Raw genomic sequence first — 27,237 nt, 5'->3', positions numbered from 1 at the left:
CTTGTAGACCATTGCTATGAAAACTCAAGAGATGGACAGCGTGTTTTCATTGGGTGTTAAGAACTGGTCTTGAAGGAACCCAGAAGATGAGTGATGGAGATGCGCGGGAGGCGGCAGGTCAGATGTCCAGGCAGATGTGGACAAAGGGCCCAGGGAGGGGAGGACGCAGAGTGCAAAAGAACAGCCGGCCAGGAAGTCAACATGCCAGTCTCAGTTTAGCCATTTAAGGCAGCGTGACCTTGGACGGACCCGGAACCTTGGCTTCCTCTCTATTATAGAAGGATGGTTATATCTGGATGGCTGCTTCACAGCCTGACCCCCCACAGCCCCCGCTACTCACAGGTACATTTTCTCCCTGGAGAACGGATACGAGAGGTTCTTCATCCTGCTGTTACTGTGCTCGGGCACTCGAGGCTTCAGGGGTGCACTCAGCTTGTGCAGAATCTTGCTGAACGTCTTTGCAATGCTGCCTTGGGACTTGATCTCGTACATCTGCAAAGGCAAAGCTACCAGTGAGAGGAGGAGAAGGCCACATCCGACACTCAGAGGAGCAGGACTCGCAGCCAGAGCTGCACGGGGCTCAAATCCCCCATAAGGGACACTCGGGGGGAAGGACGAGCTAGGGAAACCAGGCAGAGGGTCCTGCCCTTCCTCCACTGCTCTCACACAGTGGCGAACACCCTCAACTATTTGCATGGAAGAAGGTGACCTTTGCAGGAAAGGAGGAGCGCAGTAAGGGGTCCAAACTTCCTATACGGCTTCGTTACATCGTCACAGGAGGCCTACTGTGTGATGTCATCGTGTGTGTGTACAGATGGTGTTCAGTCGCTCAGTCATGTCTGACTCTCTGTGACCCTATGGACTGAAGCCCACCAGACTCCTCTGTCCATGGGATTTCCCTGGCAAAAATACTGGACTGGGTTGCTATGCCCTCCTCCAGGGGATCTTCCTGACCCAAGCATAGAACCCAAGTCTCCTGTATCTCCTGCATTGGCAGGTGGATTCTTTAGCACTGCTGCTGCTAAGTCACTTCAGTCATGTCCGACTCTGTGCGATCCCATAGACAGCAGCCCACCAGACTCCCCCGTTCCTGGGATTCTCCAGGCAAGAACACTGGAGTGGGTTGCCATTTCTAGTACCACCTAGAAAGCCCATGATGTCACCATACTAAGCACTTTACCCAAGTGAGCTCCAACATGCAGTGCACCCAGCTGGGTAGATAATCTTACTCTCCTGTTGTGATGAGGAAATTAAGGCTCAGAAGGGTGAGAAGAGTAAAGAAAGGTCACACAGATGGTAACTGGGTGACTGTTTAGGTTTAACGCTTGTCAACCCAATCTCAAGTCTGTACCCGACTAGACCATGCCCCTATGTGATCATCCAGCATCACTTCCCTTATGTTCCTCTTAGTAATGAGTCTGCTTTCAAAGTACTGAACACCTAGTGAGTGCTTTACTCAAGCACCTTCTTGAGTAAAGAAGTACTTTTCTTGAGTAAAGCACAGCATTATTACCAAGATAATCACTATAGAACCTATAGTATTAGCTGCTCAGTCGTGTCTGACCCTTTGCAACCCCATGGACTGTAGTCCGCCAGGTTCCTCTGTCCATGGAATTCTCTGGGCGAGAACACTGGAGTGGGTTGCCATTCCCTTCTCCAGGGAATCTTCCGGACCCACGGATCGAACCTGGGTCTTCTGCTTGCAGGCAGATTCTTTACCATCTGAGCCACCAGCGAAGTCCATAGAACCTACAGTTTCTTATAATGCATAGAGTATGCTTGCCTACAGTATAGCATCCGGTCTTTCTAATTCACAGATGCTGTCACTGAGACACAGAGGTTGTACTCTTCATAGCAAAGCTTTGATGGATTAACATGAACCACAAGTTTTTTACACAAGCCCTCCTTCCAAGGGGGCTTCCCAGGTGGTGTTCGTGGTAAAGAACCCAGATGCGGGTTCGATCTCTGGGTTGATCTCTGGACTAAGCTGGATTGAATTTGTCCTATTGCAGTGCATGACCAGAACAAGAGCCACACTCAGATCCTACGACCTGAAAGGAAGCCAACTGTCTTCTCTTTCATGATGTCCTCAAGTTGCTTAAATCTCAAGCGGCAGTAAAACATGTATGAAGCACTTGTAAGATCAGTGGAGACACATGCCACGAAGGGGCACAAAGCGCTTCAAAGGGTCAAAGAGGGGAGGCGGCAAGTCCAGCTGAGGGATCAGGAACGTGCTTCATAGAAGGAGCAGTGTTTCTGCTGGACTTGAGCAGAAAGGGCACCTTCCTTTTTCTTTTTGTTCTTTAATGAAATTATGATAATTTGGGGGCAAGGAGAGAACCTCCCCAATCTAACAACTAAACATAAGCCCGGTTTATTTCTCTCTTCTAATACTATTTTCTATGTGTTTTAATTTCAATTACAAAATTAACACAGTTCAAGTAAACAAGAAAACCAAGATCAGGGACTTCCTTGGTGGTCCAGGGGTTAAGAGTCTGCCCTTCTACTATAGGGGCATGGGCTCAGTCCCAGGCCAAGGAACTAAGATTCCTCATACATTGAGGTGCAGTCAAGGAAAAAAAAACGCAAAAGAAAAAATGAGAGAAAAAGAAACAAAAATCGTGAAGTGTATTAACTAATGTTAACAGCTTCCTTTCACTTTCAACCTCACTCCAGAGGAAACTTTTATCAACAATTTGGAGTATGTTTGATATACTCCATATATATATATACACACACACATATATATACATATATACACATATATACTCCCTATATATATATATATATATATATATCTTTCTAACACACCTGTGATGGCATTTAACGTATTATCCTACAATTTGCTTTTCATGTGCAGCAATGTATCTGAGACACATATCTTTCCAGGTCAGTCCATGTACACCCAGCTTCATGAAGGCACCATATTACACAGCAGACACACGTTCTAATTTGTTGAGTTCCTTCCCTAGAGATGGGCATTTATTGTAGCCTCTACACATGCTTTGACCATACTTCTACTAACCTTACCTTACAAACACTTTTAATGAATAAGGCTTGAACAAATATTGGCAAAGACATTCCAAGCAAACACAAAAGCAGGGAAGTTCAAACTGGATTTAAGAAGGGTTAGAAACAGCCGAGGTCTTAGAAAAGACCCTGATGCTGGGGAAGCCTGAAGGCAAAAGGAGAAGGGGGTGGCAGAGGATGAGGTAGTGGGTGGCACCACCAACTCAGTGAGTTTGAGCAAACTCCAGGAGATACTGAAGGACGGGGAAGCCTGGCGTGCTTCAGTCCATGGGGTCACAAAGGGTTGCACACCACTTAGCGACTAAACAACAGTGAAACCAGCCTGGTTCTTGGGCCCTTGGGGTTCTGATGGAGGAGCCGTGACTGTCACAGCAGAAAGGCACATGGAGGCCAGTGTGTGGAGCGGAGGGTGGGGTGGGGCTGGAAGTGCCAAGCAGCTGTTAACCTTGGTTAATATAGTAACACTTATGGTTTTGATTTCTTTGTTTACTAGAACTGTGTTCATTTTGCTGCTGTTGCTCAGTTGCTCAGTCGTGTCTGACTCTGCGACCCCATGGACTGCAGCACGCCAGGTTTCCCTGTCCTCCACCACCTCCCGGAGTTTGCTCAAATGCACGTCCAACTACGTCAATGATGCTATCTAACCATCTCATCCTCTGCTGCCCTCTTCTCCTTTTTGCTTTGCTCTTATAATAAAAACCAAAATTCTCACCACAGCCCATGGGGCCCTGTAGAAGTCGTCACTTTTTTTTTTTTTGGCCCCATGGTTCAACGCTCACTGCACCCAGCCACTTGTATTTTTAGCAATCTGCACCCTTTGTCTCCTCCCTCCCCATCACCAACTTCTGTTCACACTTGAGTTCTCACTCAATTGTCACTTCCTCGGGGAGGTCTTTCCTGGCTTCCAGACAAGGTCAAGTCCCATCTTCATAGCATTTTGTGAGCCCAAATGCCTCTCCGTCACAGCGCTTATCACTGTTGTGATTTTAAACTTATTTGAATGATTATTTGACTCATGCCCAGTTGCCCCGCCAAACAATCGTGATGAAGGCAGGACACTGTTCAAACCATCCCCCTGGTTAAATGAATGAACAAATGAATGGTAACTCTCCAGGGACCCAGCGTTGATGACAGGAGTGGCTGCCACTCAAGCAGCCCATGCTGGGGACAGGAGAGTCATAAGGTAGGAGGTCTTGGTAGGAAGAAACCAGGCTGGAGAATAAAGCCACAGCCCAAAGTCCCTGGCCAGCTGAAAGGTTACCCACCAGCTGCAAAGGCTCATGGGAGCCAAGCCTCAGCAGAGGCTAGGACAGCCTGTACTCGGTAATAACCCAACACCTGCCCTAGGATCGTGTCCTGGCAGACGGTTAGCTGAGCACCTCCAAGATGGTCTTGACCTCCTCTTGGCAGTTGATCCAGAAGAGCTCCCTAGAGAATGGGGCTAAAGGGAATGTGGCCTGTGGCATGTCTTTGGAGGAACCAGGAATGGGTCCAGGATAAATTCTGCCTGTTCTTGGATTGGGAGATGGGTGCTTCGTGCATGCGTGCTAAGTCATTCCAGTCGTGTCCAACTCTGCATGACCACATGGACTATAGCCAGCTGGGCTCCTCTGTCCATGGGATTCTCCAGGCAAGAATACTAGAGTGGGCTGCCATGCCCTCCTCCAGGGGATCTTCCTGACCCAGGGATCAAACCCATATCTCCTGCAGTTCACGCACTGGCAGGCAGGTTCTTTACCACTAGCACCATCTGGGAAGCCCCAGTGGGTGCTCCAAATCCCTGCAAATAGCATCATCCACTTCCAAGAGAAATGTAAATGGTTTTTAAGGCCAGAGTCAAGAAGACCTCCACCCCACAGCCCTGCTGCAGGCCCTACACACACACCCAGGCAGGTACCTTGGCCCACTTCCCAGACCGCTGAGATGCTTGGGGATGCAGCATGGCACAGGTCCACAGTCAGACAGAGTGGGCAGCCCCATGCACAATTCCATGGGTGCTAAGCTTGGAGGACAAAGCACCTGCTTCTTCCCCTCGTCACTTTGCACATGTTGTCCCTGTTCCTGGAGTTCCTCCCCTCCTGCTCCACCTGGCCACCCTCCTTCTCCTTCTCCACCCGGCTCAAGTACCAGCTTTCTCAGGAAACCTTTCCTAGCATCCTATGAATAAATACTGCATTCTAATGTTGGCCACACTTTTTTCTAACTCGTGGTTCACTCGTCTGTCTCTCCAACAGACTGTGGGTGTCTGGGGAGCATGCCCTGCATGCCTGGCATACATGAGGAGCACAATAATGTCTACAGAGTGAATAACCTGGGTCCTAGCCATTGCTGACACTAACAAGCTGTGTGACTTTGGACAAGGTGCTTTCCCTCTCAGAGTCCTCATCTCTAAAGAGAGAATTGGGGAACTTCCACTTCCCACTATGACGGACGAACAGGGTGCAGATTTACCCCAGCTGAGCCAATATACTCAGACTAAAAAACACAAAATAGTGGTTGCTATGGTTGGAATGTTTCTCTTCCCACAAAATTCCTGTCCTGAGTCTTAATGCCCAGTGATGGTTATTGGAGGGTGGGGCCTTTGGGAGGTGATTAGGTCATGAGGGTGGAGTCCTCATGAACTGGATTAGTGCCCTTCTAAAACAGACCCCACAGAGCTCCCAGCCCCCTCCTCCATGTGAAGACACAGCAAGGAGGTGTGAGCTATGAACCAGGAAGGGTTCACACCCTTCGTACCACCATGCTGGTACCCTGGTCTCAGAATTTCAGTCTGCAGAACTGGGTGAAGGAAAGTCTTATTGTTCATAAGCCCCCCAGTCTGTGATATTTTGGTGGTTGTTGATCAGTTGCTCAGCCATGTCACTCTTTGTGATCCCATGGATGGCAGCACACCAGGCTTCCCTGTCCTTCACTATCTCCTGGAGTTTGCTCCAACTCATGTCCATTGAGTCAGTGATGCCACCCAACCATCTTATCATCTGTGTTGCCCCCTGTTTCTCCTGCCCTCCATCTCTCCCAGTCTCAGGGTTTTTTCCAATGAGTTGGCTCTTCCCATCAGGTGGCCAAAGTACTGGCACATCAGCTTCAGCATCAGTCCTTTAAGTGAATATTCAGGGTTGATTTCCTTTAGTATCGACTGGTTTGATCCCCCTGGTATTTTGTTGAAGCAGCCCAAGATGACTAAGAGAGCAGTTTTGAAGATACCAGACCTCGGGCAGCAATGACTTCCTGAGAGAAGGAAACAGATGAGTCCTGGCCTTGCTTCAGCTCACTGTCCAGAGAAAGGTCCAGGGTTGCAGGGCAGGAAGGGCAAACAGGTGGAGCCCAGCACATTCCCTGGGCTGAGGAGGCTAGGCAGTAGGTCAGGGGAGACCAGAGCAACCAGAGCTCCCAGGACAGAGCAGCCAAGGGAGAGAGCTCCATGCAGAATCCTGCAGACAGTCCTCCTGAGAAGCTGCCGGACACTAGAGAAAACCCATCTGCAAGGCTGGGAACAGCCCCTCTTCCCACCAGCCTGGATGGAAATCTCACCATTCGAGGGGCATTGTGGCAGAGTCCTGGGGTCCGCTCAGCAGTGGGGATAATTAGCCCAAGGCTGAGCACCTCTCCGAATCCACTTCACGGATTATAAAAGACAGAACTTGACTAAATGGCTTTTAAAGTACTGTCCAAGTCTAACCTTCTATGGCTCTAGACAGCTCATGAAAAGGAAACATTTGTTCATAGCATACACACATCTGGGCATCTCCTGGGTACCAGGTGCTGAGTTTAGAGGTTGATTGCTCCAAGGGCTGAAGAAGCCCAGCAGTGAGGAGGACCCCTCCTCACTTCATACACAGAATGCTCAGCCATGCAACCAGCAATGGAATCCCACAGGCTCCATGTCAGCAGGATCCACAAAGACTCTGCAAGCCAGTCCCACCAGCTGCATTTGCACACTGAGTCGCAGATGAGGAAACTGAGCCTCGGAGAAGTGGGGAACTGCCAGCATGGGGGGTGAACCCAGCCCTCAGGACCCAGGCTTCCTGACTTCCCCATCCAGGCTCTCTTCTCAAACCTCTGATCCTTGGAAAGGCTCCGTGGTCCCCGAGAAGGAAGCGAGCCAGAGCTCCCTCTCAGCCCCCCACCAAGCCCAGCAGCCCAGCTCTTCCCCAGTGTTCCACAGGGTCCAGGAAAGGCGCCCTGATCCACTTTAGTATTATTAATATGATCAGCGGCCGCATCATTATTACTGTTATTCTTGGACATAGGAGAATGAAGAACATCTTCAGAAATGGCAGGACACATGTTCACCAGCTGGTCCCCATTATGCCCTCCCCGGGTACATGATACGCCTTTCATGTGCTTAAAATCATAAATAATTTTTAAAGTATGTTGCTCTTATTTTTCATCCCAGGGCTCAAATGTGGTTCTCATAAAAGCTCACTTTGGCTCTACTGTCACAGGCTAAGAGGTTTACCAAGATGCCTTCTTCTGTTACTTCTTTCCCCCCAACCCCGCTCATCTCCCCCAGCCTCTCCCCTCCAGAGGGGCACAGTAGTGTGGTCTGAGGGCTAATTTGTTTCCTTCCTGCCTTGGAATCATGTTCCTTCACGGGATGCAAGGAATCGAGGCTGTAGTGATAGTCTATCATGGACAGTACAGGCTGCTAGCCCCATTTTATGGGTAGAGAAACTGAGGCACAGTGGGATGCAAGGAATCGAGGCTGTAGTGATAGTCTATCATGGACAGTACAGGCTGCTAGCCCCATTTTATGGGTAGAGAAACTGAGGCACAGTAAGTTTTACTAACATGCCCAATGGCACACAAACATTAGGAGATCCAACAGCACCCAAAGATCAAGGGAAGGCTATAATCATATGCTGCCATTGCTTAGTCACTCAGTTGTGTCTGACTCTCTGAGGCCCCATGGACCTCTGCCAAGCTCCTCTGACCACAGAATTCTCCAAGCCTCTTGCATGTCTTGCGTGTCCTGCGTTGGCGGGTGTCTCCTGCAACCCACATCTCTTGGGTCTCCTGCATTTGCAGGCGGATTCTTTACCACTAGTACCACCTGGGCGGGCTTCCCCAGTGGCTCAGTGGTAAGGAATCCACCTGCAACGCTGGAGACTCAGGTTCGATCCCTGGGTCAGGAAGATCCCCCCAGAGGAGGGCATGGCAACCCACTCCAGTATTCTTGCCTGGAGAATCCCAAGGACAGAGGAGCCTGGTGGGCTACAGTTCATAGGGCTGCAAAGAGTTGGACACAACTGAAGCGACTGAGCACGCATGAACTTAGTGCCCCCTGGGAAGCCCATAACCATATGAAACATAAACAGAATAATCTTGATTATCCATGAGTCCCTCATCTACACTGATCTAAGAGGGCCTCTCTCTGCAACTCGTAGGAAAAGCAGAAACTAGACAAAACGATGGAGAGTGAGCCCAGCTACGAGCACATGTCTGCTTACACCTGTGGCGCCAGACACTAGCCCAGGCTGTCTCCCCTTCCAGGTATCTGTGTTTTCCTCTGTGCCTCTGGTCACTGGGTAACTGAGGGTCAACTAGGCTGAAAATGATCACCTGTTCAACTTTCATTTCAAAAGGCTCAGACACACAGGGAAGCCAGGCAGTGTGGAAGGTCGCCCTGCAAACGGGACTGGGGTGGACGCCGCTGGACTAAAGAAGTTATGAAAAAGAGGGGCTCACACATCCATGGTTCTCCTGCTCCACTGGTACCCAAGGGCACGAGAGAGAGGGATGCAGGCAGACACAGGGGCACTGAACCCAGATCGGAGGGTGCACAGATCTGGTTACCTACTCCATGCACCAGCCTAGTTACCTACTCAAGCAGACGTTAAACCCCCCACCAATCCAGATGCAAAGAGCACGGGGAGCCACTCTGTTCAGCTGCATCCTAGAGCCCAAAGGAGCCCCAGCGCCCACCAAGAGCAGGAGCTCCCCAGTCCCTCCACCCCATCCTGTGCCCATAGGTCAATGTCTGTCCACAGCCTCGCCAAATGCACACAGCAATGTATTTACAAAACGCACATTCTCTGAGGTCTAACTCTGGATTCACTTATGGTTTTTAATTACATTTTCAATGTCCTCTACACATGAATGAATGTTTGCTGACTTTAAAAATGTGGGAGAAAGTCCAAACTACTTACATGGCTGATGAGTCCCTTCCAGCCCCACCTCTGCCTCCCCTGCAGCCTCAGTCCCCACCCACCCCACCCCCTCACGCCCTGTCCCCAGTCTCTGTGCTTCACGCACACTGGCCTCCTCCCAGCTCCCTGCAGAGGCCAGGGTTTTCTTGTGTGGGGTGGGAAGACATGTCCTTCCCTCTCCCAGGAAGGTTCTCACCTGCCCTCCCTACCTGGCAAACTCCTACCCAGCCCTTGGGTCTCAGCTCAAAGGCACCCTTCCAGTACCCTGCACCTCCCCGCCATCTGAATTGGTCTTCTTCCGTTAGCTCTCTGTCTACCCTGATCTTTGCTCCCTGAGCCTCCCAGCTCATCACCAGCTATTTAACTTCTGAATCCTCCCCACACCGAAGCCATATGGGGCCAAGACCAGCTGTAGTCACCACTGCATCACCAGCCATCAGCAGAATATCTCAGACATAATGATAATAACTATTCACTGGGCGGATGGATGGATGGGTGAATGAATAAAAAACATGATCCTTCCAAGGTCTAGGGCTCCTTACACACAACCCAGCCCCATTCCAGGTACAATTAGACTATTTCTAAATGATTTTTTGGTAACTGAAGGGGTTACTGAGGACCCAGATCAGGGATGGCTGCTATGGTCCGTGTATCACAATGCTGCCTCCCCCCACCCCCTTGCAGACCACCCTGAGGGACCACAGCATTCTTCCAATGCCCTTGAATGAAGACTCAGAACCCATCTCAGCAACACTGCAGTAAGCCAGGACCAATGAACCAGGCTAGTAATGAGATCCATCCTTTCATTCATTATCAAATGTTGATTTACTGCTTGCTCTGTACCCAGGCCTTTCTAGGTGCTGCTGCCAATAGGAAGAGACAAAACCGGTGCCCTCCTGGAGATTCCAGTGTAGTGAGGATACAGACAATAAAGCAAAGATACAAACACATTACTCAGTATCCAGCAGTGCTGAGTGTTAAACACACACACACACACAAGAGAAGGGGGTGGAGGGAAGAAGAGAGACAGGGGCCCACTTCACACAGGGGAGTCAGGTATATCAGTCTGTGCAGAGACCCAGGTGGAGTGGGTAACTGCATCCTGGTATCTGGAGGTCCTCAGGCAGAGGGAAGGTCAAGCAAAAGGCCCAGAGAGGGAAACAGGCTTGTATTTTGGAGGATCTGTGTAGCTGGGCTGCAGTGAGCAAGTGGGCAGGAGTGAGAAGTTCCTTTCTGACCAGAGGTGACTGATATGGCATTAATTCAGAGTCCCTGAAGAGACACGGTCACTCCCAGCTCCCTTCTGACCAACAGCACTTTAATGTCCACAGAAGAAATCACATAACACCCTCAGGTTCCAGCCTGCTCGCCCCCACCACTGGAGAGCGCTAGTCCACCGTGGCACTCTGACTGCACACTCCGCCTTCATTCTCAGGGCTCTGATTCACCGTGCACTGGTAAACGCTTACCAACCACCTCCGTGTGTGGGGCTGGATGGCTGATATGTAGCTGTCACTGATTTCTATGGTGTAAATATGCCCACTATGGCCAATTTCTTAGTTAAATTATATGCGGACTACATCATGAGAAATGCTGGGATGGAAGAAGCACAAGCTGGAATCAAGATTACCGGGAGAAATATCAATAACCTCAGATATGCAAATGACACCACCCTTACGGCAGAGAGTGAAGAGGAGCTAAAGAGCCTCTTGATGAAAGTGAAAGAGGAGAGTGAAAAGGTTGGCTTAAAGCTCAGCATTCAGAAAACTAAGATCATGGCATCCGGTCCCATCATTTCATGGGAAATAGATGGGGAAACAGTGGAAACAGTGTCAGACTTTATTTTCTGGGGCTCCAAAATCACTGCAGATGGTGATTGCAGCCACGAAATCAAAAGACGCTTACTCCTTGGAAGGAAAGTTATGACCAACCTAGACAGCATATTGAAAAGCAGAAATATTACGTTGCCAACAAAGGTCCATCTAGTCAAGGCTATGGTTTTTCCAGTGGCCATGTATGGATGTGAGAGTTGGACTATGAAGAAAGCTAAGCGCTGAAGAATTGATGCTTTTGAACTGTGGTGTTGGAGAAGACTCTTGAGAGTCCCTTGTACTGCAAGGAGATCCAACCAGTCCATCCTAAAGGAGACCAGTCCTGGGTGTTCATTGGAAGGACTGATGCTGAAGCTGAAACTCCAATACTTTGGCCACCTCATGCAAAGAGTTGACTCATTGGAAAAGACTCAGATGCTGGGAGGGATTGGGGGCAGGAGGAGAAGCGGACAGACAGAGGATGAGATGGCTGGATGGCATCACCAACTCGATGGACATGAGTTTGAGTAAACTCCAGGAGTTGGGGATGGACAGGGAGGCCTGGCATGCTGCGATTCATGGGGTTGCGAAGAGTTGGACATGACTGAGCGACTGAACTGAACTGATGGCCAATTTCAATCAGTGGTACTATGACCAGCTTGCAAATTTTCTGAAAATGTATCAGATCTCAAGAGCCATTATAAACCAGTATATCACTGATTCCAGTTCTTACTGAGTAAGAAGAGCTCTGCCCATGAGACCAAGGTGCCTGAAGCTGACCGCCCCCTCCTCCTTCCCTGCTTCGCTCCTCCCCCGCCCACAGTGGCAGCCACGGCCCATGCTCCCATGTCTCCCATTGAGAAAGCGACCACATATCCCAGCTACTCAGTCTTGTTTTACTATAGTTGACAAATTCTATGCACTGCCCTCTGCTCTCAGCCCAAGAGCACGGGGTCCAGGGTCCAGGTCCCTGCCCACCCATCTGGCACATGCTGCCCCAGTTCAGTCAGATGTGAGGCTTTCAAAAGGAAAACCACCACTTCTCTTTCCATTTTTTTCAATCACAAGCCTAAAAACAACTTAATTTTCAAAAATGCAAATTCACTTCCCATTACATTTTCATGTTTTTGGCATCACTGTTTGTGATCCCTGAGTCAGGTCTGTGGTCTTGCCAGGCCTGCATGCACATCCAGAAGGTGGCCCCAAGCCATCGCAGGTTCCACACGGAAACAATGGCACGGAGATGGCATCAATTTGGTTTTTTCTGATTTTTAAAGATGAGAAGAATCACAGAAAACAAAACTGAATAAGTACAAGTGTTCCGTACTCTTTCCAGCCTATTTAAATAGCAATCAAAGAGCGTGCACCAAAGAGCCCATAAAGATATCAAATATAAACCCAACCCCACATCACTATTAAAAACAAATGCCTGGGAACAGGCAGAGACAACAAGAAGAGGACCCCCCACAGCCCATCAGTGTGAACAGCTCCCCCTCTGGTTCATTCAAAAATCATCAATGATATTTATAATAATCGAAAGAATCTGTCCTGAAAGGTATCATGAAGGCTGAGTAGTCAGTGACCCTCCTCTAAGGATTAAGGATCTAGACAATCTCAATCTTCAATAAAGTTCATGGAGTTTCTCCTGCTTTTTACTGTCTGGTCACCGAGGAGGAATCACTAAACTATCAAAATAATCCCACAGAGGAATTCAGTCACTACTTGATGAAGGAAGAAGAGGGTCAAGGTGAGTAGGGGAAAGATGTGATTCTGTTTCTGAATTTTGCATGGACAAATGACCACTGAGCCACCAGGAAAGCCCCTGATCTACTCCATAATAATGAAAAAATAATAATTTGAATGCTCTGTCTCTCCATTTTAGGATTAATTTAATTAATTTAGGATTAATTTAATTTACTTAACCAGGATGTAATTTCCCAGAGTACATTCTGCAGATGATTGGTTCCTCCAAGATATTAACAGGCATTCAGTAGGAAAGCAATTGAACAAAACTGAACCATTTCCTTTACATCAGGGCAGGAGGGGCTTTCCCGGTGGCTCAGACAGTAAAGAATCTGCCTGCAATGTAGGAGACCCGGGTTTGATCCCTGGGTCAGGAAGATTCCCTGGAAAAGAGAATGGCAACCCACTTCAGTGTTCTTGCCTGGAGAACTCCATAGAAGAGGATGATATATATATCAAATGTATATACATAATATATGTACACATATGGTTGGATGGTATCACCGATGCAACGGACATGACCTTGGGCAAACTTCGGGAGCTGGTGAGGGACAGGGAGGCCTGGCCTGCTGCAGTCCATGGGGTTGCAAAGAGTCAGACACAACTGGGCGACTGAACAACAACAACAATCCTGTTAGTTCTGTTTCTCTAGAGAAACCTTACTAATCCAAGCCTCAGACCTGAATAACTGAGAAGGCAGAGGTTCTGGCCTGGCTGAGTGGGCATCAGGAACCTGGGGAGGGTCTTCCTGTGGAACTTTTGCAGAAGTCACAAATCAGAATTTCTAAGAGCCAGCAATAAGTAATGGAGCACAACTTCCAATAATTTATGAAGCTTAATAGAATTAATATTTTCCTCCTAAGGGGCCACCCAGGTTAACTAAAATGCCACATTTCTTTGCTTTTTAACTGGAATTTTATTTAGTCCAACATGGTAACACTAATTTTCTCACTCTCATCAGAAGATTCTTAATGGCAATTCTATATCATTTCAGTTCATGAAAATGAGAAGAGGGGCTTCCCTGGTGGTCCAGTGATTAAGATCTGCGCTACTATGCAAGGGACATGGGTTTGCTGCTGGATGAACCTGCTGCATTAACACAAGAATGGACTCCATCATCTCATCCTCACCAGTTCCTGGGATGTAGCTCGTGGGGGAGAAGTGGACGTCAGGGGTGAGCATGGCGGGGACGGGTGGCAGGGTACTCGTTCATATGTATAAAAAAGTGATGTACCCATGGCTGGTTCACTTTGCTGCACAGCAGAAGCTAATACCACATTGTAAAGCCACTATCCTCCAATAAAAAATTTTTTAAATAAGAAAAGTGCAAAATAAACATAGATATTGACCACAATCTAGACGGGCCACCTCGGTAAAGAGCAGAGGTGAGAAAGCACGCACTTCAAACCTTCCCAGGCTGCTCGGGGCCAAAGGCCAGGCCTCCTGCCTCTATCCTGTGCAGGGACACTGCGTGTCCCTCACAAAATACTGGCTCCTCTGTTGTTGTTTTTGGAAAACAAACACTTCCTTCCAAGATCCCCCTCCCGGTTAATATCTGTGCTCAGGACTCCGTGTCCCTGGACTCATTACTGTGGATTTGTCCAGGTTCGAGAGCTCAATTTAGGGATTTCCTGCCCATCTTCCCGGTCTCTCCGGACCGTGCTGAGTTATGATCCGGCCTCCACCAGCCACGAAGATGCTAAGTGACCCCACACTATGCCTCAGTCTTCCTCCTTGCTCCCCCCGCCGCCAGGACACGAATCCTTGCAAACGTGGTTACTCTTTTTGTAGTCACTTCCCAAGCCCATTAAAAAGAGGGGAGGGACTTCCCTGGTGGTACAGTGGCTAAGACTCTGCACTCCCAGTGCAGGGGGCCCAGGTTCAATCCCTGGTCAGGAAACTAGATCCCAAATGCCATGACTAAAAATAAAATAAAATTTAATTTAATTTAAAAAAAGATCCCACATGCCACAGCTAAGACCCAACACAGTCAAATAAATATTTTTTTTTTTAAAGGGAGGAGAAAACACCACTGGACCCAACACTAGGCCTATGGAGGTCAGCTTTACCCCCATGCTCCTTTCTCACCCCAGGAACTGGGTTTAACCCCCACCCCTACTCCTAGACTTGGTTCTCAGATTCACTTTTGCAAGCAAACGCATGCCACCCAGAATACCACGCTGTGTCCCCCTCTCGTGGTTATGACATCCTCCTGGGAGGTCAACTACTTGCCACTGCATTCTGTGAATAGGAAAATGGTCTGGAGCCCTGCAGCAGAAGGATGCCAGGATGGCCCACCTGTGTGGAGTCTGGGGACTTGACACCATGGGGACAAGTTCCTTCTGCTACACCTGCAGCCTCATCAGGGCCACCCCCTGGCTTTGCTCTCCCAGACTCCCAGGACCAGCATTCCCCCAGACGGAAGCTGTGCCATGCTGATGGGCTACTTGGCACAGTATTTAATCAGATGGGCTTCCCAGGTGTCGCTAGTGGTAAAGAAACTGCCTGCCAACGCAGGAGACATGACAGACGCGAGTTCGATCTCTGGGTGGGGAAGATCCCCTGGAGGAGGGCATGGCATCCCATTCCAGTATTCTTTCCTGGAGAATCCCCATGGACAGTGGAGCCTGATAGGCTACAGACCACAGGGTCACAAAGAGTCAGACACAGTTGAGCAATCTAGCACAGGGTGTCTGAGTGTGGGCACTCCGCCTGTTGTGCCCTTGGCTGTGAACTCTGAGGGCTCATACTGCCTCTGAGTCCATCAGTGTCTCTCCACAGACCCCCTTCCGCCAGGAGTTCCATCAGTGTTGGCTGCCTACTGCATCAGGAGGGAAGGTGACTGGGGAACCAGGAACTGAGAACACACCTAAAAATATTTGAGAACACAGACACAATAGTAAACTTCTGCATTCCCATAGCAGCGGCTAAGACCTGGATTCTTACAACAACCTTCTAGGAAAAACAGGGCAGGTGTTACTATGCCCACTTCACAGATGAGGACATTGAGGCTCTGCAAGAAAAAGTGACATCCCCAAGTCACACAGCAGGTGGGTCCAGGACCAGAGCTGGAAGGCTGGCCTCTCAAGGACTCGTCTGATGCAGAGTCTACCTGGCTATGGCTCCAAAACAGGAAGGAAGGAGGGGAGGAAGCAACCTGAGAGTCCATCAGTGGGTGATGGATAAAGAAGACATATGTGTGTGTGTGTGTGTGTGTGTGTGTGTGTCAAGACATACATATATTTTAAAATTTATACATATGTATTTACAACATATAAATATTATATAAGTATATAATATAATATATAATTATATAAATTACAATTAATATATAATATAAATTATAATAACATTCTTTACATATGCAAATACATAAAATCTTCTTTGGAGAAGGCGATGGCACCCCACTCCAGGACTCTTGCCTGGAAAATCCCATGGACGGCGGAGCCTGGTAGGCTGCAGTCCATGGGGTCGCTAGGAGTCTGACACCACTGAGCAACTTCACTTTCACTTTTCACTTTCATGCATTGGAGAAGGAAATGGCAACCCACTCCAGTGTTCTTGCCTGGAGAATCCCAGGGACGGGGGAGCCTGGTGGACTGCCGTCTATGGGGGTCGCACAGAGTCGGACACGACTGAAGTGACTTAGCAGTAGCAGCAAAATCTTCTTTATCCACTCAATATCAATTATATTGGCACTTCCCAGGTGGCGCTAGTGCTAAAGAATGGAGTGGATGTGAGAGATATGGGTTCGATCCCTAGGTTGGAAAGATTCCCTGGAGGAGGAACTAGCAACCCACTCTAGTATTCTTGCCTGGAAAATTCCATGGACAGAGAAGCCTGGTTGGCTACAGTCCACAGGGGTTGCAAAGAGTCAGGTGCAACTAGGTACACACAAACACACATACACATCAATTATATGTCTTTATCCATTATTGTATATATAAGATTTTATATATCCACACACAGATCCAATGGAATATGATTCAGTCATAAGAAAGAAGGAAATCCCACCATTTGCAATACCATGGATGGACCTGGAGCACATTATGCCCAGTGAGAGAAGTCAGAGAAAGAAAAATACCGTATGATATCACTTACATGTGAAATCTAAAAAGCCAAACTTGTTGAAACAAGACGGTCCTTCCACAGACCCGCTCCTTTCAGATTAGTCGAACTCTGACTCTGCCCAAATGAGTTCATTTCCATTTTCAAATTTTGAGCAATCATGTTTTCAATGTATACATTGTATTTCTTAATAATATTATGACCAAGAAGTTTATCACATTAATTTTCAGTGTAGTCTGTTGTTCAAAATAATATAATCATCCAAATATTATTACACTACTATTAACTAGGTTCAATATATCAGTGTTGATTTCATTGTGTTAAGTGTACACTCGTAATAAAATAGCTGCAAACCTTTAAAAAAAAATGGTGGTTACCAGGGGATGGGGCTGGAGGGATAAGACATGCTGTTTAAGGGTACAAGCTTGCAACATGTAGTAAATAGACCCTAGAGATCTAATGCACAGCACAGGGAATATGCCCAACAATATTGTATCATAACCATCAAACTTGCTAAAAGATTGGAACTTAAAGATTCCAGCCACTGAAAACAAAGGATGATTTTGTAACATGACAGAGATGCTAATTATTGCTACAATGGCAATCATATTACAATCTATACACTGACCAAATTAAGATGTTGTACAACTTAAATTTACACAAGATTATATGTCAAATGGGGCTTCCCTAGGGGCTCAGATGGTAAAGAATCTGTCTGCAATGCAAGAGACCTGGGTTCAATCCCTGGGTCTGGAAGACCCCCTGGAGAAGGGAATTGCAACCCACTCCAGTATTCTTTCCTGGACAATCCCATGGACAGAGGAGCCTGGTGGGCTATAGTCCATTGGGGTCTCAGAGTCAGACACGACTAAGCGACTAACACTTTGACTTTCAGTTCATACATCAAATATATTTAAATTATATTTTAAAAAAAGAAACAGAAGGGAACTCCAAGATGGCTTCATCATAATACATCCTTGTCCTAATCATCTTACCTACAAACACAAGTGCAGGCACATCCTACATGATGGATGGTACATTCCAACAGGCTGAGAATACGGGGACTCATAGGCTCTGAGGGCAGGTGTGCCCTGCAACCAGAACTATGCTCCTGTAGCTACGAGCTTGTGGAAGGACACGCAGAGACCAGAGGGGCCAGAGGCCAGCACTACTTAGGGACTGAGACCAGGAATGAGGAGGAGGAAGTGATAGGTATGGACGGATGTTCAAGAACAGGGAGGGAGGCTAGGAAGGGGCACCAGTAAAGAAGTGGGAGGGGGAAGAAGAAGGGACACAAGAGCGGGCGGGGGAAGGAAGGATGGAAGACACTAGCAACGGAGAAGAGCCGAAGAGGGGAGAGAAGGAGGACCCACACTTCTCCTGGGTCTCTACGTTTCCTACTAAAAGGATTGTCCTGTGGAACAGAAGCACTAGCAAGGGCAGCAAAGTTCACTCACCTTCTGTCCAGGGATCAGCCAGCAGAGATAGAAAACATAGGCAGCAAGATACAAATCGAAGAAATTAAGAGAACGTTAGCTATTCAGATAAGCCAGAGAAAGGAGAAGAAATATATATGTATTGAAGACAGAAGGAAGAGAAGCAGAAGGTGAGTTAAGTGAGGACACCTCCAGAGGGAAGCGGACGCCTCCATCCGAGGCTGACTTGGGTCGTGTGGCCAGCAGACCGGGAAAGCATCAGAGGAGCCGAGGTCCAGATTCAAGACGGTGCCTGCACCTGAGGACAGCGGTTTGGGAGTGAGGGGTCAGGAGACAGAGGGCAGAGCAGTGCATATGAAGAGGAGAAGGTCACAGCATGGTTCTTGTGAAACCAAGACTCTCAGGCATGCGACCCCTAAACATGTACCTTTTATTGGCAAGATGTCTGTAGCTGTATTTATGCCTGTATCTGTTCACTGTTCAGTAGTCATTTGTCCACCTGCCATGGATGTGCTATCCATCTTAATAAGTCTATCAGAACAGAACCCACAGGCTTCATCCTTCTTGAGTCAGGGGTGCGTGACACGGCATCACACAGCATGGTATGTGATGGATGACTTCTGATGGAGCCGCAGATCTCTTGGTAGTGAGGACGGTGTAAACACAGCCCACGATGCTAATCCAAATGTTTTGCTGACTCTAACCATGTCACTGACAGTGAAGAGGGTGACAAGAATTCAGGTGATGACAATGGTTGTGCAGAACGCAGCCAATAGGAATTTCTGTTAATGACGGGGAGGGTGGACATGATGATGATGAAGTCGCGATCTCGGCAAAGCTAGGTCAACACTTGTGAGACAAGGGGTGTGTGTGTGTGTGTGTGTGTGTGTGTGTGGAAGAGGGGGAGAGGGACTGAGAGACAGAATCGCCCACAGATCACTTCTGGTTAAACCATAGCGTCACCTGCCCTGGGGCCCTTCCTAGAAACACCTCAAAAGTTCAAAGTCAATAACCATCCTTTTTCCCTAAAATACCTAATAAAAAAAGAATACCGAATCTGTGGAAATCTGTGGACACGCTTCCTTTCTCTTTGGAGATATTTGCTGGATTTTCTTACGCAAGGAAGCTGTCACCCAGGAATTCTCCAGGAAATTTTTTTAATTATATATAGACTCTAATGGCTGAACAGGACCTTGAAAATCATCTCAACTGTGGGGCTTTCCTGGGGATTTTTTTGCTTTGCTTGCTCCACGCCAGCCAACAAGATCACGGTCCCAGCTGGGCTGGGGCATGAACACTGTGAACACGTTTCCCAGATGACTATCAACTCACATGAGAAGAACCTCCTATTTTACAAAAGCCACCATCACACCACACTTAGGGGCAGCGTCACAAGCAGAAAAGCTGTCTTCACAGCAAGTCTGGTGAACCCACACCTCCCTGTGTGCTGCCCACCCCATCGGCAAGGCTTGCCATCCACTCTCATTGCCATGTGTGTGCATGCTTGGTCGTGCCTGACTCTGCAACCCCATGGACTGCAGCCCTCCAGGTTCCTCTGCCCACGGTATTTTCCAGACAAGAATACTGGAGTGGGTTGCCATTTCCTTCTCCAGGGATCTTCCAGACCCAGGGGTTGAAAGCACATCTTCTTCATCTCCTGCACTGGCAGGCAGATTCCTTACCACTGCACACTCTGAAGAAAAGCCTGGCACCTTTTCCAGTGGCCCAGTGGTTAGGGTTTCACCTTCCAGTGCAGGGGATGGAGTTAGATCACTGGTCCGAGAGCTAAGATCTCACATGCCTCATGGCCAAAAAGCCAAAACATAAAACAGAAGCAATATTGTAACAAATTCAATAAAGACTTTTTAAAAAAGATTATATATAGACCAGTGATCTGGGGTGGGCGGGGGGCGGTGAAAAAAAAAAGAAATGCCTGGCTGGGCTGGAAGGGAGGGAGAAGGGGGTTTAAGGAGAAGTTGAAAAGCTGGACCACGGCAATGACCAGCTTCTTGCAGAGCCCATGTCAGTGATGCTCTGAGGTGACACTGTCTCCCAAGTCCCTTCTGCCCAACCTTGGCATCCCCAGAGAAGCAAGCATGATTCAACTCCACAACACCCACGTCCCACCCAGCCCCTTCCCAACACTGTTCATATCCATCCAGCCCTTGAGAGACCCCAGAACCCAGGAGAAACATGCTCATACTTTCTTGGTGGGGACTTTGATCTTCAAGAATTCCGCCTCTCGGGCCAGCACCTGCCACGGGGCGTGGATCCGGACGAAGACGGAGCCCTGGCTTTTGCTCTGGAAGGGACAAACAAGAAGAAACAGCAGCGCTTAGGAGGTCACAGCGTACATTCCAAGCTCCCCAATTCTTCCAAACAAGAAGCCCAGACGTGTTATTTCTTCCGTTTCTGGTTTTTGTTCTCTTTATACCTCACTGGGGGCCAGCTCCCTCCCACCCACATCCCATTCATTGCTCCTGGCTCAGAAATGCTCTCACCCAGAGTGGAGAAGCATTCCCAAAGAGCAGTCCCTGGAGGTCTGGGGACTTGAGAGAAAAAGAGGAATTAAAACAGTTGTGTTCACAGATTTAGAATGTAAGCAATTACAGTTTTCACAGAAATCCCATTAACTATTTTTGTTGAAGTACTGCTGATTTATAATACTGTATCAGTTTCAGGTGTTCAGCATTTTGATTCAGTCTTTTTGCAGATCATATTCCATTACCGGTTATTACAAGATAATGGGTATAATTCCCTGTGCTGTACAGTAAATGTTCATCATCTATTTTCTAACTGGGACTTACCTCTGCTGGCTTCAGTGAACAGTCTGGAACCTGCCTCCATACTGACATTTTCCATAAATATTAATATTTTATATTATAATTAATAGTTTAATAAAATAATATTAAATTTTTATGTTTGTTCTACGATTTTGCTGTGTCACAGCCCAAATCACAAAGTGGTTCATCTAGCCTATAAGGGGCTCCCAGGTGGCTCAGTGGTAAAGAATCTGCCTGCAACGCAAGAGATTCGGGTTTGATCCCTGGTCTAGGAAGATCCCCTGGAGAGAGAAATACCCACTCCGGTATTCTTGCCTGGAGAACTTCACGGACAAGAGGAGCCTGGCTGGCTACAGTCTATGGAGTCTCAAAGAAGCAGACATTACTTAGCAACTAAACAACAACAACAAAAGCTAATGATAAAAATAATAAATGTAAATGGTACAACTCAATATAATATCATAAAAAATAAATCATGGGCAGGATTTTGTGTGAATATGGCTGTGAATTTAGGTCCCAGGATATATCATTCTCTGAGTGCACTGATTTCACCCAAAAAATGTAAAATAAGGAAAGGAAATGCAGTGATGAATATCTGAAAACTAGGTTTTATTGACTCAGTAGCTCATTTGGCCCCAGGCAGTGTCTGCTATAAAAATCGGTCCAGTTACAACATGAAGCTATTAGTTTCTTCTCATCTACAAAGAAAACCTCAAGTTTTTTCAGAACAAGCACACAAAGGGGGAAAAATAAAACACTTTCTGACATTACTATAGTTTGTTTCATCACTAAAGAATGAAAAAAGACCAAAACAAGTAGGAAACAAAGAGCAAAAGCCTCATCATTAGTATGAAGCTTCTAAAACTACCTGCAAAATCAATTACGAACACTGTGTTCACAAAAAAAGCAGCACAAGTCAATAGGCAATTCCTCGTCCAGTGACTTCTGGGAATCCCAAAGCCCCGTGAGATGCTGGTCCATGTGCCACTTACAGTTAGGATAAAGCAGCTGAGGGCAGAGCGAGGACCAGGGCCTGGCCACCGTGCTCTGCAGAGAGATGAGCTCCCAGCTTTTTGTCCCATTCTCACCCGCCCCCACACACATGCTCCAGGGGAAAGCAAGCAAGCTTTGTTGGTTTCCTGAGAATCTCATGAAACAGGACGCACAGAGTCCAGGGCCAAAAAGGCACCAACATTGTGGGCAGCGAAAGGAATGCTCCTCACAGAAAAGCAGCAACAACCCTCTGCAAAGTCATCCTCAAAGACCAGTTGGTGTTCACCAATACAGGTCTCGGTTTAGCACTGAAGATGCCATTGGAGGCAGCCATGCACACCATCCCAAGGGCTGGGCAGAGAACCAGGTGGCTGGGAGAAGACTGCCTTTCGCACCCAACTGACAGTCAGTTCACGGTCACAGGTTCACGGGTTTCTGAGATGATGAAGAAGACAAAAAGATACTTCATGGCGCTCATAATGCAAGTGAAGACTGTCTCTCTGATTCTTAATGGCACTTGATGATCCTTTCGATAACCATGACATCCAGAAGCTATTCCCACCTTGGGGATGAAAGCTGCTGACTTCTAAGGAGGGAGACGGAAGAAGAAAGCAGGATTTCACAGGGAGACAGAACTGTGGTTTGAGAGCCTTGGACAGTCTAGAGTTGACAAGTGCCTGAAAGCAACACCCATCACCAAGATGCACCTTTATTGAGTGAATTGTGCGCCTGGCTGGAGCACGGAGGTCGTGTGCTTCAGCTCACAGAATACGCATGGGGGACCATCACCTCTCTACCCTACTGTTGGAGAGGGAAAGTTCAAACAATTTGCCCAAAGTTACAGATAGTAGGATTTTTAGAAAAAAGGATTCGAGGAACTTCACTGGCGGTTCACTGGTTGACTCTTCAAGCTTCTGTGCACGGGGCTTGGGTTTGAGCCCTGATCTGAGAACTGAGATCCTGGATGCTACACATTTTGCATGGCCAAATATAAAGTGTTTTTTTTTTTTTTTTTTTCAAAAAAAGAACTCAAACTCAGGCAGGTTATGCTCTACCTGGTGGTTTTTAGAACATCTATTGCACATAGTTAAAAACCACATCCAAGGGCTGCAAGAGAACATAAAGACATGCCTTAGACTAATATTGAATCAAAGAATGAGAAGCATCAAAGAAGCAGTCCTATGAAGAGATACAGAGTCTTTGAGACCCTAAGTGGACACAGTTCAGACAAAACCCTGGAAGTGCCTTTCAGTGAGAAATCGCCCCAATTTCTCTGTCTGTCTATGACAACAATACCGGGACTGCTAGACGGAGTCATCAATTACTTACTGCTACTTCAAATGGTAATTTAAGCTTTTCTAATTTAGTGCAAAGCAAGAGGAAGACAGAAACCATCTGTGGAGCTGACCTGAAGCCCCAGAAATGACGTTCTCAGTGAAAGATGGCAAAGGGTGCCACCATCCTTCTCTCTAAGATGAAATCATGACTATTATTGATTTTAAAATATTTGGTTTCATCTTTGTTTTCAAATTGTGGCAAACCCCTTTTTCACCTTTATCTGGAAGTGGGGCCTCAAGTGTGCACCAAATGTCCGTTAAGCAGCTGCAGACGTTTGAGCAGGGTCAGGAGGGCCAGTGTCCACCTGTGGTCTTGGTGGCAGACTGCTAGCTGTTCCCTGACAGCCATTCTTCTTTTCTCTAGTCTTCTCTATTGATTTGGCTGCATTGGGTCTTAATTGCATCATGCGGGATCTTTCCTTGCAGTGCACAGACTCTCTAGTTGTGTGTGTGGGCCTAGTTGCTCAGCAGAATGTGGGACCTTGTTCCTGAACTAGGGCTCAGACCCTCATCTTCTGCTGGATTCTTAACCACTGAACCGTCAGGAAAGTCCTTCCTTTATTTTTTAACCAAGTACATGGCCTTCCAGAATGAAGGCAGCATCCCCTTTGAAGTTAAGTATAACCATAACACTAATTCCTAGCCAATGTGGTACAGGTCGGGGGTGGAGCAGCTCCTGGAAACTCCCTGCAAAGACACAAGTGGATGACTTCTGCCCCTTCATCCTCTTCCCTATCACTGGATCTACAGCCTGAAAGACAGATACAAGTGTCTTAGACCTCAAGGTCGAAGTCAAGGCCAGAAATAGCAAAGTATCAAGAGAGAAGTTGGGTCCTAACTCTGGATTGTCCCAGCCAACCCGGGCTGCCTCTGGGATTTTGATGCGAAAGGTAAAGCTCCACCTTGTTGAATCCCTGTGGTTTTAGAGGCTCTATGAGCTGCAGCCCAGCCGTATATTAAATGATGAAAATTGTCTCCCAACATGGGAGGGGCCTTCAGCCCCTCCAGCAAAGCAAGGCGCTTCTCCATTCTGCTCAAATGGAACCAGTTTCAAAGGAAAATAAAAGCTGGAATGCAGTTGCACTGGTGCTAACATCTAGTCATCATGTTTCTTTCATGCCATGAGATATTGTTACCCTCTCATAAAAATAGCAACACCGAGCTGATGTGAAATATTAGCTGGTGTGACTGGCTATGTCTGCTGGAAAAAAAAAAAAAAAACATGAAAATCCCTCGGCAGAACCATCACCAAATGCAGAAGCTCTTTTTAACTAACCTAGGAATCGAAAGTTGAAGGTTAACATCAAATCAGATCAGATCAGATCAGTCGCTCAGTCGTGTCCGACTCTTTGGGACCCCGTGAATCGCAGCACGCCAGGCCTCCCTGTCCATCACCAACTCCCGGAGTTCACTCAGACTCACGTCCATCGAGTCAGTGATGCCATCCAGCCATTTCATCCTCTGTTGTCCCCTTCTCCTCCTGCCCCCAATCCCTCCCAGCATCAGAGTCTTTTCCAATGAGTCAACTCTTCACATGAGGTGGCCAAAGGACTGGAGTTGCAGCTTTAGCATCATTCCTTCCAAAGAAATCCCAGGGCTGATCTCCTTCAGAATGCACTGGTTGGATCTCCTTGCAGTCCAAGGGACTCTCAAGAGTCTTCTCCAACACCACAGTTCAAAAGCATCAATTCTTCGGCACTCAGCCTTCTTCACAGTCCAACTCTCACATCCATACATGACCACAGGAAAAACCATAGCCTTGACTAGACAAACCTTTGTTGGCAAAGTAATGTCTCTGCTTTTGAATATGCTATCTAGGTTGGTCATAACTTTCCTTCCAAGGAGTAAGCATCTTTTAATTTCATGGCTGCAGTCACTATCTGCAGTGATTTTGGAGCCCAGAAAAATAAAGTCTGACACTGTTTCCACTGTTTCCCCATCTATTTCCCATGAAGTGGTGGGACCGGATGCCATGATCTTCGTTTTCTGAATGTTGAGCTTTAAGCCAACTTTTTCACTCTCCACTTTCACTTTCATCAAGAGGCTTTTGAGTTCCTCTTCACTTTCTGCCATAAGGGTGGTGTCATCTGCATACCTGAGGTTATTGATATTTCTCCCGGCAATCTTGATTCCAGTTTGTGTTTCTTCCAGTCCAGCGTTTCTCATGATGTACTCTGCATGTAAGTTAAATAAACAGGGTGACAATATACAGCCTTGACGAACTCCTTTTCCTCTTTGGAACCAGTCTGTTGTTCCATGTCCAATTCTAACTGTTGCTTCCTGACCTGCATACAAATTTCTCAAGAGGCAGATCAGGTGGTCTGGTATTCCCATCTCTTGAAGAATTTTCCACAGTTTATTGTGATCCACACAGTCAAAAGCTTTGGCATAGTCAATAAAGCTGAAGTAGATGTTTTTCTGGAACTCTCTTGCTTTTTCTATGATCCAGCGGATGTTGGCAATTTGATCTCTGGTTCCTCTGCCTTTTCTAAAACCAGCTTGAACAAGGTTAACATAGATTGAGCTTAAAAAAAAAAAAAAAAAAAGTTCCCTGTTCTCCAGGTCCAGCTGACTTCCATTCTGCCCTGGATTTGGATTCCTTTAGGGCAGGAATCCCCAACCTCCTTGGTACCAGGGACCAGTTTCATGGAAGAAAAATTTTCCACAGACCAGGTTAGGGGAGCAGGGGTGGTTTCAGGATGATTCAAGTGGATCACATTTATTGTGTGCTTTATTTTTACTATTATTACATCAGCTCCACCTCAGATCATCGGGCTTTCAGCATAGGTGTGCATGCGTGCTAAGTCACTTTAGCCATGTGTGACTCTGTGACCCCATGGACTATAGCCCAACAGGCTTCTCTGTCCATGGGATTCTCCATGCAAGAATACTGGAGAGGGTTGCAATGCCCTCCTCCAGGGCATCTTCCCAACCCAGAGGTCAAACCTGTGTCTCGTAAGTCTCCTGCATTGGCAGGCAGGGTCTTAATCACTAGAGCCACCTGGGAAGCCCCCTTCAGCATGGGATGGGAATAGAAAGAGCTTGGGCTTTGGATTCAAGTAGATTAGGACCTGGATCCTGGATTTTACAGCTGTAGGGCACTGGGCAAGTCACTTAGGCAAGAGAGCCACAGTTTCTTCACTTGAACAAGGAAGATGAGAAGCTGCAGAGCCACTAAGAGGAACTGAGGTACCAAATGTGGGATTCCTGCGGTGAGGTCTGAATGTGTACCATTCACGAGGTGTCAGCCATTGAGAAGACTGAGGATTCACTCTTTCCAATCAAGATGACAGCTTTTTTACTGCAGGGACAGGCTCTGAGACTTCATTTGTGCCCCCCAAGCACCTGGCACAGGCTGGACACAGAACAGGTCCTCCCAGAGTTCTTGCAAATGATAGAATAGACTGGTGGCTCAGATGGGAAAGAATCTGCCTGCAATGCAAGTTCGATCCCTGGGTCAGGAAGATCCCCTGGAGGAGGGCATGGCAATCCACTCCAGTGTTTTACCTGGAGAATCCCATGGAGAGAGGAACCTGGCGGGCTACAGTCCACTGGGTCACAAAGAATCAGACACGACTGAAGTGACTTACCACTCCTATTGGATTAAAACCCTGGTTTGCTAACTGCCTTGAAGTTTTTGTGTGTTCAGTCACTCAGACATGTCTGACTCTGCGGTTCATGGGCTCTAGCCCACCAGGCTCTTCTGTCCGTGTAATTTTCCAGCAAAATACTGGAGTGGATTGCCATCTTCTACTCGGAGGACTCTTCCCAACCCAGGGGTTGAACCCACATCTCTTGCATCTCCTGCACTGGCAGGTGGATTCTTTACCACTAGCGCCACGTGGGAAGCCTGCTCAAAGTTTCTTTTGTCTATAGGATTTTCAAAA

At 47.5% G+C, this 27,237-nt stretch overlaps 1 protein-coding gene across 1 annotated transcript in view; it reads right to left on the bottom strand.

The window, feature by feature from the left end:
• The window catches only part of ANO2 (anoctamin 2), a 335,785-nt gene that overhangs the window by 245,710 nt on the left and 62,838 nt on the right, over positions 1–27,237 (bottom strand). Inside the window, exons 4-5 of the mRNA XM_086404358.1 lie at positions 20,441–20,539; positions 341–492 (exon numbers count right to left, since the gene is read on the bottom strand). Of these exons, the coding sequence (XP_086260484.1) occupies positions 341–492; positions 20,441–20,539 (251 nt within the window). The remainder of the gene's footprint in view (positions 1–340; positions 493–20,440; positions 20,540–27,237) is intronic.

This window comes from Bos grunniens, chromosome 5 (genome assembly GCF_055505025.1).
Source record: "Bos grunniens cultivar Pamir isolate PY7600 chromosome 5, Bosgru_T2T1.0, whole genome shotgun sequence".
Classification (NCBI taxonomy): Eukaryota; Metazoa; Chordata; class Mammalia; order Artiodactyla; family Bovidae; genus Bos; species Bos grunniens.
This window is presented reverse-complemented; position numbering and strand designations above follow the sequence as displayed.